The sequence below is a fragment of the Akebia trifoliata genome, chromosome 10, assembly GCF_017979445.1.
Source record: "Akebia trifoliata isolate Shusen 1 chromosome 10, ASM1797944v1, whole genome shotgun sequence".
Classification (NCBI taxonomy): domain Eukaryota; kingdom Viridiplantae; phylum Streptophyta; class Magnoliopsida; order Ranunculales; family Lardizabalaceae; genus Akebia; species Akebia trifoliata.
This window is the reverse complement of record NC_141384.1, coordinates 3,640,675-3,653,303: the sequence shown is the minus strand read 5'-3', so window position 1 is coordinate 3,653,303 and position 12,629 is coordinate 3,640,675. Positions and strand designations below refer to the sequence as shown.

Below are 12,629 nucleotides of genomic sequence, written 5' to 3'. Positions count from 1 at the left end.
TTTGATTAAATCGAATGAGAAGATACATATAAAGAGAGAGACAAAGAAGATGATACCTGTTAGAAAGAGTAGATTTTCGCCATTAATACCGAAAACCTTAGAACCCTAGCTGGAGAAGAGAGGAGAAGATACAGATAGTAGAGTGAGATGATTTCCGCCATTAGTTTCGAAAATCCTACATAAAGAGCAAAGGAAAATATGCAGAGAGAAAGAAAGAGAGAGATGTTCATTTCCAAATCGATTTGGTAATTTTCGCACGAAGGATTTTAAAAATTTTTGCACGAAGAAATGATTTGGTAGATAAGAAGTAGTATTGCTGGGTAAAAAAACACAAACTTTAGCGATGGAAATTTTGGCCATCACTAAAATATTGTCGCTAAAAACCCACGATTTTGTAGTTTGACATCTGACTTTTTAAATAGTAAGTCAACATTACAAACTTAGTAAAATTTCAAATCTTACTAAGGGTCGTTGAGCTCACCTTGTGGCATCCAAAAACATTATCCGAAGCCACAGTGATGTTGAGGAAAAAATTCTATAAACTTTTAAAGAAAAATGTAAAAGTTAATTTTCATTATTAAATTTTAATTTTGAATTTCATTCACTACAACAAATATGGAAATTAGGAACGGTTTATTACCGTTCCTAAGCCACAATGAAACGGCTTGCGGACCGTCTTTAATCGAGGCGTCGTTAATGAGGTTAAACGGCTGAAAGCCGTTCTATATTTCATGATTTGGAACGGTTACAAACCGTTCCAGATCTCAGAATTTGGAACGGCTTAAATCCCTTCCTAATCTGCGTCTTTATATAACAGCACACAGTAATCCAAAAAGATTTGAGACATCGGATTTTATAAAACTGATGTCCTACGTCTGAGACTTTAGACATCAGTTAAAAACTGATATCTAAAATTGTTATAAATTGATATCTAAAACTAATTATTATTATTATTATTTTTTTGCTACTTGCCTATTACCCACGGTTAAAATATATCCAAATAGAGAACATCGAGGTTCTCTATCACCTTAATTTATACACAATAAGAGTTGCAATGAGTCATAATTTACAAATCCAAAATTACAATGCATCAATAAACCATTCACAATCATTACACAAGCACAAGTGGTTACAAGGAAGCAATGCCATCACTCTCATCCCTCCCTATCTTCTTTAAGATCCCCACAATGCCCACAACTACCAATAAAAGAATTCTTTCGTATCACCATATTGCATATTCTCACGATGAGCTTCCACACCTTCAAAAGAGTGTTTGAAACAAGTATGTGTGTGTGTGTGCCATGACTCGGTTGAGGAGGAAATCTTCAGTTCCACGTCAAGCTTCCTACGATTCCCTTTATCTGAACCCCTTCAATGATCTTAAACACAACTGAAACAACAGCGAAGGTGATCTCACGAACCGCAACACTCTCAGTCATCAATTACGTAAATCATCATCAGCTCATCATCCCATTCGACAACAAGGAAAATGCAGTCCCTAACCACAAGAAGCAACAAAGTAGTAGTTCAGAAAAAAGGGTCCCTCTTACTCTTCCTCTTCGAGACAATAATAAAGAAAAAAAGGTTTCAAGATGGGAAAAAAGGTTTGGGATCCTTTAGACTCTGAGAAAAATGTGGGATTACTCTGATTCTCCATCATTCACCTATGAAACATGAGAGACACAACTCAACTAATACTCACACATATCCCCAAGAAGAAAAGATGAAATCTATTACTGATACAGGCATACAACAAATAAAGAATAAAAAGAATCCATCTAAGAAAATTACATATGAGCACAAAAACAACACAAGAATGCTAAGAAACATGAGAGACACAACTCAACTATATAAATTAGAGACGCATACCAAGCACTGATTTAAAAACAAAATAAAAAACAATATAGATTACAACACCAAAACAAAAACAAAACTACAAAAAATAGAGGGGAAAAACCCGAACTAATTAAAACAGTTTTGAGACCACCGAAAACAGCACCAAAATGTATAAAGGAGAAAAGAAAAAGAAAACCCAACTCAGAAAAATGTATCAGAAGACAAGAGTAAGAACACTGATTTAAACAGGAAAAAAAACACCCCATATGAATAAACTTTCAGAATAATAAGGAGAGAGAAGGCATAATGGAGAAAAGAAACAGCAGGAATAACAGATACTACAATCACCAAAAAATTAAATATCTATATTTTCACCATCAGGCTGTCTATTTCACTTAAACACCATTTTACTTCCTTGACATCTCCTTCAAGTTTTGTGGCAATGGCTTCTATCTGTAGGAAAATGGTGAGGATGGATATCAAACAACTAAACACCCAAAAATGATAAAATTACCTTACGCTGACGATTTTCATATTCTTCCAGAACATTGTGGTTTAGAAAAAGAATAGAATTTGCTTCAAAAACATTATCTTGAATTGCAGCTTCCAATTCCTCAATAGTACCAGGCATCTGCAATTAGAAAAAGTGCGAAAATAGTGAACATTAAGCTTCAAGGAAGCCTAATCCAATTAGGCAGATCCAATTATATTACTTGACGATTCTATAGGCATTGTTTTGTTCCTTCTTTTTATTTCTCATTTAGATACTTCTAAAATATATCTTACTCTGGATCAACTGCTGTTTGAAGGCAATTTTACCTTCAAAATGAGTGAGACATTCATTATTCAGAAAAAAAAGAACATGAAGGATACTATCAAATAATAAGTTCCTAACACATGCATGATTTAACCATGTAAGGTACCTGTCCATTGGGACTGCAAATAAATTGCAGCCCTACGTAATGAGATGAACTCCTTGCGAGCAATTTTTGTAAAAATTTGTCTTTGAATGGCTTTAGCTGTGTTGCCCACTACCCCTGATCTTCGCGCATCCAACTCTTCCATCTGATCAGCTCGCAAGAATACCTTTGTTTTGCCGGTCTGTTAAGCAAAACATGAAGGGTACCATGTGAAATAATAAGTTCCTAGTGGCAAGATACGTCACAGACAATAGTTGGGCTTAGAACACAAGGATTAATAATTCTAATAGGGTAAAAACATTTATAAATCATCAAGAATCATTCAAAATATCCAGTGAAACACCTTAGTGGCATTAACAAACTTAAAAGTTTGTAGGAATGTTGAGACTACCTGATAACCTTTCAAGCCATTTTTGTCCAAAATCACTTGACATGCAACATTTTCATCATATCTGCACATTAACAAAGAAATCCACATGAAACACCATTTGATATATAAATGAACTCAAATGGTAGGAATCAAATAGTGTTTAGAAAAGCATCCCTCGTAACACATAGATGGAATAAAAATGACTTACTTTCCTTCCAAAACTTCTGGTGCAAGGATGCCAAAGTGGTGAAGAAATTCAGAAAATGTTTGTCTTGTAGGATATCCAGTAAAGCTGATCTAAATTGCCCCAAGAACACCCTACAGGTATGATATGAATGGCAAAACATTTTCCAGAGGATCACCAACCTACAACCAAACAAAATGATGTATAAGGATAAAATTAGAAATATTTGATGGAAGCTTATGTAGTCTGTAGTTCCATAGAAATAAAGTAGAGGTGCAATCATGCAAGAAAGTATCATCCATCATCAGGTTTAAATTTTAAAGACCCGAGCTAGTAGAATATTTGGTCAGTGTCATGTGTAAGATGTAACATGGCAGTGGCATCACATCACCTACTATGACGAACACTAGTTATAATGTTTTGCAAGAGGTAAACCCATCGTTTTCTACTTTTCTTCTGTTAGAAGAAAAAGCTACCAGTGAATTGGCAAACTTGCTTCTAACTCAGTAAGGTGAGTCACATTGAACCAAATTTCTAAACCTAGTTCATCTCAAGGAAACAAGACACTAGCATACTAGCATACTAACTTGTTGTCCACAAACACCAATGCATGGCAAGCAGCAAGAACTTCTTCTTTGCGAAGGAGCACTTTTGTCATATCTGATACTAAATTCACATTGTCAGTCAGCCCAACAACTCTTTGGAACTCTTGAAAAAAACACCAGTCTAAAATTCATGACATCAAGGAGTAGTAACTACTTCATGAGTACAAAGACATAATCTTGCAACGTACCATGTCATCCGACGTAAGAGTTCCTGTCTTATCAAAACAACATATGTCAACTTGAAATAAAGAAAGTTATAATATAAGCTGAAACAGACTAGGGCCCGCCCGCACACACAAACTGTGTCCTTGCGTTAATCCCATAAATGGATAGTTAACCATTCATTCAATAACAGAACATGTGCCAAAGTAGAAGAACAAACATGTACTCAAAAATTCAATCTACTACGCTCTAAAATATTCCCCTGGTGACTAAATTATAGTATTAGTAAAATAAATAAAAAAATCCCAATTCCAATAGTCTATGTTGTTGTAGGCATTAGCATCACAACTACAAAGAACGAAGTAGGAAGGAAGCATCAGAACAGGACAATGACCAACTATAATTATTGAAGTAGATACGACTGACCTTTCCAGCAAAGGGAATTTGGAATGGCTCAGTGCAGAATATCCCACACCATGCTAATGCAATCAAAGATGTATTAACAGCTATTGAAAATTCCATTGGCAGCTCGGGGGGAGGGGTCACAGAGGTAATAACGAATGAACAACTTAAGAAAAGCTTGTATTGCTCCTTGTTGGATCCTCTAACCCCTGCAACAAAGACGTACAATGTAAATAAGGAACACACTGAAACATAAGCAGTATCATTAAATACAGTGAGAACAAGAGAAAATCCCAGAGTCAACGCATATTACTTCAGTGAAAGTTATTGGGTAGCTGTTCCAGAAAAATTGGAGGTCACGTAGCACCTTTTTAAGTACATAACTAATAGCAATGATGGCAAATATAACTAAGAACATATGTACATTAATTTTACCTTCTTTTAATGTTCCTGCCAAGCTCTTGTGGTTTCAACACATAAGGACTTATGTACATGAGACACACCCAACCCTTTTACACTTAATTTTATTTTTCAATATACACCACCAATTGATATGCATTGGACACAATATAAATAAACAATTTAATATCAACCTTGTTTTAATACTAAACTACTTTTCTATGCTGCATCTTATCAAGAATTACAAATCCAAAATTGGTGTGTACTGTCCAACCCAAAATTTTAATTTTGCCTTTTTACATTGTTACTTTCCTTCCTTAACGAATATATAAACAACCTACCTTTCTATGCTTCACGTTTCCTTAACAAAAGTTTGGATGGGCTCAAGCGAAGCTTGTGTGGCCCCTTTTCATATTTGTATCACGCTTTACCTTATTAGGGATGATTTCAATGTTCTAACATACAGTGATTTGCATGCAAAGCACACAATTCCCTTCCAGTTTTCCTTTTACTATAACAGAGAGGAGGGTGGACCAACTATTCTCAAATGCTATAGTCTACAAAATTTTACAAAAACAAAGGTGGGGGGCTCTTTGTGGCATTTTCTCAGATACTTGGAATGCCTGGAACAACCCAAAAACTATAACTTAAATCTAGTGTCCTAAACAGGATTGAATTGGAAAAGACGATGGAGAGCCTAACTAAACTTACTACATTTACTAAAATTCCATCTAAGAAATCCAAAATCACTCAAACTCAAATCTAGGGATAGAAGACGTACCAAATGCTAGGATTCTCAGTCAAAAACGACAGATTTTTACCTCAGATCCACAAATTGATGTAGCAATATTAGCGAAACTCAACTGATTGACTCCAAACGCAACGATCTCAGCCAAAAATTAGCAAATCAAATCAGATCTAACTAAGAATCGTGTAATAGGGTTCCAAAATCATAAAAAATGATAGATCGAAGAGAAAATTGAAATAAAGCAATATCTTACATGGGAGACGAAGGGATTTTGACAATCCCAGCCTTAGGTTGCGCAGATCTTAAACAAAGAATCGATCGACATTGAGGAACGAAATGGATTTTCTCTCTAAAATTGATAAATCTTCGCCAATCCTAAGTTCGTCAGGAAACGACTGATTTTCGTAGATTTTCCCTTTCTCTTTCCCCTTCTCTCGACCCCTTTTTGTCTTTCATTTCTGTAAGAACGAAAGAATGACCTTCTACAGTTTAGTTCGGGTTAAAACGCGTGGATTATGATTTAGAAACGGTTTCCAATATAAAAAACGGATTTAACCCGTTTTTTATTACAAACGGCCAAAGTCCGTTTTACCCTTTTGTTCCAAAATAGACATTTTCTTGTAGTGATTATTCAGTAATAGACCATTCTCAAAACCTTGGATCAAGCCAAAGAAAAAAAAAAGATTAATTTTTTTTAAATCTAAGTTCTTCCATGGAATCGAGAAGGCTGTGGTGTTGGATTGCTAATTTGGTAATCTGTCTGAGCTCAATGACCTTAGTAAGATTTGAAATTTTACCAAATTACTAAGTATAGTGTTTTTTCCTATTTTGAAAGACTTATTGCCTCATCTTCAATCTCAAGTCAAAAACCATGTTCTTCCCTTAATCCATCTTCAAGTTTTTCAAACTTTGCCGCATATTATTTTCAATCTACTCAAACTTATTTTCAACATCCTCTTAAGTAGTTTCCTTTGTGACCCTAAAACTAATTTTAGATGGTAAAAAGATTATTTGTATCCAACTCGTTGACTTTGATACATGCTAGAGAGTTCTCTGGAATAATTGAATCTTCTATCAGAGGAGGAAAATCATTTTAAAATTATCAATTATAAATATATAATAAAACATTCATATTGTTCATGATAACAAGCATTTATATTGGTAAAAACATATTAATTACTTTGCATCAAAAACATAAAACCTAATTGACTTAGCCAAGTTTTCATTAGCGGAATTGATATTTTTAAAACATCAGAAGAGTTATCTCAGATCTCGAACAAACCAATTGAATTGTGAATTCGACTATCATACATGTTTTGATAGTCTAAAGATCTGGATGAGTAGCTGAAGTCATCTTGGTCTCAACCAACTTTTAATATGAAAATGTTGAACTAGCTTCATTTGGCATTGCATTCAATTTTACTACATTGACGTGGCAGTACACAAAGAATCATGGATTTTTTTTTCTTGTATCTCGAGAAAAGAAATCTATGATTTTTTGTGCATTACCACATGATCATAATATTGAATACAGTGTCCAACAAAGTCAGTGTAGAACGACTCATTTTAATATCATGGTCTATGTGCATGGAGAAACACTCAAATCTAATGACTAGTTTCTCTTGATCAATAGTATTTTTTGGGTTGTGGCATTGTGGGTCAATGGTGTGGGTGAATCAAATCGGTATGACGTGGCTTATCTCAAGAGACTCTCTTACGAGGAATATTTCGGTAGTGAGGAACGTGTGCTTAAGATAAGTTTTTTCTTTCCCCATAAAAATGCAGGTAGTTAATGTGAGGCATGAAAACTACACTTTTCCATGGATTTTGGTCTTACTTTCTGCGCCACCAAACGTGCAAAAAGTACGTCATCCCTTTCAAAAAAGAGTAAGGATTTTCTCACTCCTCCACGTGGCATACTGAAAATACTCTTCTGATGGGGCATGTGTTTGAATCGTAGATCTGTTTGTCTCGGGATACGTACTGCCCATATTTATAAAGATGCGCTTTGCGTATTTGAAGGCGAAAGGATTTATGTTTCTTCCACGTACCCACATAAGGAAAGTATTTTAAGTATGCCACGTGGTGGGGCAGTCATATTATCACAGTCACGTAAGGATAGATTCTATTGTCATGCCAACTTTTACTAACGCCATCCCAATATATATGTATATCACCAAGGGTGAATCTCCATTCCATGTGCTGGATATGACGAAATTTTGAGTTTTGGTATGTGTTCAGTTTAAATATCAATATATGTATGCATTCATCATGTTTATAACTAACAAACTCATGAGTTTATCATTTTTAATAGTGAAATACATATTTTGGAAATTAAAATTAACCCAATATGAATCTTATAACCCCATCAAAAGTGATTTACAATATGAATCATCGATTTTTTATCAATAATTTATAAATCACTTTTGATAGATTTAGAAGTTTCAAATTGGGTTGATTTTTTATGAGGATAGTCTTCTCATCATAGAGATCATCCTCACAAAAAATCAGCTCAATCTCATACGTCAAACCCATATTTTGAAAAATGTTTATTTTTTTTACTTATGAATAATCCTCTTTACACCTTACTTAAATGTATGAAGTTAATTTATTATTTTGTGTATATGCAAATCCGATTTGAATCCTTATAGTTTTATCTCTATAAGATATATGATTTGAAAAAGGATCTAACCCAATTCTTAATTATAGGATTAAGGTTTGATCCAATACCTATCGGATTGGTCCCAAATTGATCTTGATTCAAATCCGATCTATTGACAATCCTATTATGATTGGTCAAAAATCTTACCAACTTATCGAACTTGGTTGAAGATATTGACTTTTGATTTGGAATGAACATGCGGATGGAGAAAAAAAGAGAACATGGGAGAGTATACTACTTTGAATTCAAGTTATACTAGCAACATCAAATAATTTATGAGTGGTGATTTTCTGACTCCCCTCTACTCTCCTGATGTGACATGTGACAGAACCATAGATTTTCTTTCTGTAGGATGTACAACATGTGCAATTGTGTAACTTGAGAAAGAAAATCTACAGTTATGTTACATGCCACATCGAGAGAGTAGAGGAGTTAGAAAATCACTATTCATAATTTATAATTAAAATTATTGAACCAATCATGTTCATTATGAAAATTGTAATATATCCAGTTTCATAATTTTCTTTTACAAAAATAATTATCTAATGTAAGACATAAAAAAAGTTTAATGTAGATTCACAAAGAGTCCTGATAATTTGACTCGCCAGGTGGCATACTCAAATGACTCCATGACATGGACAAGCTTGGGAATCTAGATTTGTCAGCCTCGAGATACACGGATCCCTTGGGATACATTTTTTATGAGGAAGGGAAATCGTGTATCCCAAGAAGTTCAAATCTATGGTACTCAAACTTGTCATGTCACAAGTCATTTGAGTATATCATGTGGCGAGTCATATTATCATGACTCATTCACAAATGGGTAAACAAGTGGCAAACATATAATATATAACCGTTAGATTCAGTAAATTTTACGAAAGAGTACAATTAATATGACCTAGTCACATGGCAACTCAATCGACTTACCTAACGTGACAGACTCGAGAATTGTATATGTGCTCTCCTCAAGATATAGAACTATAATTCCCCCATAAAAAATACAATTTTGTATCTCAAGAAGAGTACATCTATGATTTTCGAGCCTATCATGTCAAGTGAGTCGATTGAGTGAGTCACTTGCCTAAGTCAGATTATCACGACCCTTTACAAAATACTTAACGAGCAGTTTTCATAAAATAAGTTAGTGAGAGAGAGAGAGGCTTATTTATTTTTGTTTTTTTTTAATATATGTGCACACCACACCTAACTAAATTTTGTCCCATTTAACCACTGTTGTCACATTCGTTTACTATGTATAAATATTTTAATCAAATTAATGAAGTGGTAATAAAAATAAATGCTTAAATGTTTAATTTTTATGATTGTCTAAGCATAAGCTTTTAAATATTAGAGATGTGGCTTTCTGTATTATAGTGACAACATGTGTTGACATTGTTACGTCCACCCATGCAATATAGGATCTTGTAGTTGACCACCACAATACAACAGGCCACTTAATTACAAGAAGAAAGAAAGCTCCACATGGGGCTAAAGATCCCTTTACATTGTGTTGGTTAATAATAAAGTAAGAATCCCCTACTCCTGGGAGTTGGGTCCATACCAAACACCCTGCTCTACTTCTCTCGATCCATTGACCCACGAATGTTTGGATCGAAGCTATTTTACAACACTAATGCTGGAGTGACACAAATGACATGGTGGTAGGCACATAACCATAGATGCATTTTACTTGTATCTCTCAAAAGAGCATCTACGGTTATGTGTGTACCACCATGTCATTGTGTCCCCCTTTGTGTCACCTCAACATGACCCATTTTATAACGAATAATGATGAATGCACGTGGTTTTGGTATGTGACAAGGGCATTAAACCACACAATTTTTTCCCATATATGCCGATAAAAAAATCTATAGTTATGTGCCCTTGTCATGTCAGTCGCATATTAAAACCACATGCATTCATCACAACTCTTTTACAAAACATGTGCTGAAAATTGAATTTTTTTAAAAATAGTTGACTGGTCATTATAATTCCAAAAATGATAGTTAAAGTGGGGAAAATTTTAATTTAAAAAAAATTGATTTTTTTAAATTATTTTCTCAAATTAAAGTGGGGCAAATATTTAATGTTTCATAGAATAGAAAAAAATTTCCTACTTTAACCCAAATGTTTTAATCCAAAAAACGGCACTTTATCATTTTAAAACCAACAATCTACTATTTTGGAAAAAAAAAATGTACCCTTTCGAGAATAATAAAATTAAATTTCAATTTTTTTTTTTTTTTTGGTATTTGAAGTTTTGTTTAAAGTTATTACATTATTTATCTTAATATTGACAACGAACATAAGAAATTGCAGGTACTTCTAATTTTAGAGTAATGATCTCGCTAGTAAAATTAAAATATGAGGTAGTGAGATTACTGATATTTATTCTAAAAGTAATGATCTCGATAAAAAATTAAAAAAAAAAATGCTTTGAAAATTAAAATGAACAGTGTGTTGGATGGGAATTTTCTCATATTCAGCACATGAAATGGTAATTTACCCTTAAAAAATGAACGAACATTCATGATTTAGAGGGGTTAACAAAATTTAATGGGAGAAAGATCCAAAAGAATGTGAATGAAGATAATAAAAGTACATATTAGCATAATTTCAATAATTATGTGGCTTTGAATAGTGGAATGAAGGAATGTAGTTTCATTGTTCATGCTCCAAATCTTTGATACAAGGCTTTGATGATGATGAATTGATTGTTAAAAATAGATTTATTAAATCAAACATTGGATATCAAATGGCATTTGGATCTAGATTCTCAAGTGGATTGTTCAAATAAATGATGAGAGATGTTATTGGCACCCCAACTTTTACTTATTGCACTCCAATTTGCTAAATTTTTGATCACACTCCAATTGAAAATGAAAACACACAATTCAATTTACAAAGGTTTTGCTCAAATTATTATCTCACCGTTACAAAACAATATAATACTTTTTCAAACAATTTCAGTAGTTGGTTACAGTTACAATTACCCTGATAAAATCTTAAACCCCAAAACGGAAATCAAGTGAAAAAAACAGACAGAGAGAGAGAGAGATTCTATTGGCACCCCAACTTTTACTTATTATACCGTGATCATTTATTTATTTTTATTTTTATTTTGGGGGTGTGATAAGTAAAAGGTAGGGTGCCAATAGCAGCTCTCTAAATAATTCAACCCACAAGTTGATTTGTGTGTATGAGAGAGAGAGAGAGTTCTCTAACATGGATCAATCATGGAAAAACTACAACCAACCCACTAACTGCCTAATTTACTTGCAATTGTCAGAGGGGTTGAAAAACATTCACCTGTACAAAGCCAAAACAATGGCTTTTATAGATAGAGATTGTGGGTCCTCTACTCCATGAGTTGACAAACTCAACTTCATATTCCTTTTTTATCTTCATGTCAACTTCTAAGGACCCACTAAGCTATCAATGTTTCATGATTTCATCCAACTTTTCTCAATGCCAAAAAATTAGCCTGATTTGGGGATTTAAACCATAAATCAAGCATTTTCATTATGGGCCTGAAGCCCATTCCTACTCTCAGTGCTGAAGCCCAAATGGTAAAAATTTGCCAATAAAGCTGACTTTCAGTTTTATGGGTCCATCAATGTTTGGGCCAAAATTTCATGAGTCAATTGGCCCCAACAATTGTGGAAAAGATAAACAAATGAGCATGTTAAGCAGTTAAGTGCCATGTTGCCCTTAAAATATTTGTTAGATATGAGAGAAAAACATGGATGAGCAGTCACGTTTCATGAAATTTAACATTTTTAAAGGACATGTTGCAATTTCTTGTTCATTTAACAGCTTAATAACAAGTTCATTTGTTAACAGCAAATTCAGACCCATTCAACTCTTGCCCATCTTCTTTAATAAAATTTAAATAAATAAAAAAATCGGTTCAATTTCGACATGCAAATATTCCTAAAACATACTTCGAATCATAAAACATCAAATATCTTCACCTCTATAATTGATTAGGCCTTAGTACCAATATGCATTACAATTAGAGATCTCATGGCAGTTAATAAGTGATCAACAATGGTAAAGGTACACAAAATACACCATTGTGGGAGATAGGATCTTAAGGTTAAAAATACATGAAAAAAAAAAATATAGGTTTAAGATTGTTTTGGGAGAAAAAAATCAAAGTCTTTTAGCTAGATATTCAAGAAGAGGGTGTTTGGGTTATTTGTCTTATTCTTCCAAAGTACAACAAAGTCGAAGGGATGTCAATTTCAAAATGCAGGGGCATCTCAGATATTATCCTAAACATGAGGGGGGTATTGTCTTAACCCCCTTAAAAATATATGTTGCCAAAGTGCTGAAAGA

At 33.7% G+C, this 12,629-nt stretch overlaps 1 protein-coding gene across 11 annotated transcripts; it reads right to left on the bottom strand.

Annotated features, from left to right (window-relative positions):
• Nucleotides 1-993: 993 nt before the first annotated feature.
• LOC147392817 (myosin-17-like) lies at nt 994-6,078 on the bottom strand. Of its 11 annotated transcripts, none has more exons than XM_086456212.1 (11): nt 5,880-6,078; nt 5,660-5,765; nt 4,504-4,688; nt 4,104-4,126; nt 3,898-3,976; nt 3,451-3,492; nt 3,335-3,400; nt 3,148-3,208; nt 2,760-2,937; nt 2,351-2,467; nt 994-1,664 (listed from the first exon to the last, which is right to left on the bottom strand). In XM_086456212.1, the coding sequence occupies exons 5-10, from the start codon at nt 3,966-3,968 to the stop codon at nt 2,451-2,453; spliced, it is 435 nt and encodes a 144-aa protein (XP_086312338.1). In that variant the 5' UTR covers nt 3,969-3,976; nt 4,104-4,126; nt 4,504-4,688; nt 5,660-5,765; nt 5,880-6,078; the 3' UTR covers nt 994-1,664; nt 2,351-2,450. The 11 variants fall into 11 exon arrangements, 10 of the variants coding, with proteins under 10 accessions (XP_086312338.1, XP_086312341.1, XP_086312339.1 ...); XM_086456215.1 differs by having other exon boundaries at nt 5,700-5,765; XM_086456213.1 differs by having other exon boundaries at nt 5,660-5,741.
• Nucleotides 6,079-12,629: the final 6,551 nt, after the last annotated feature.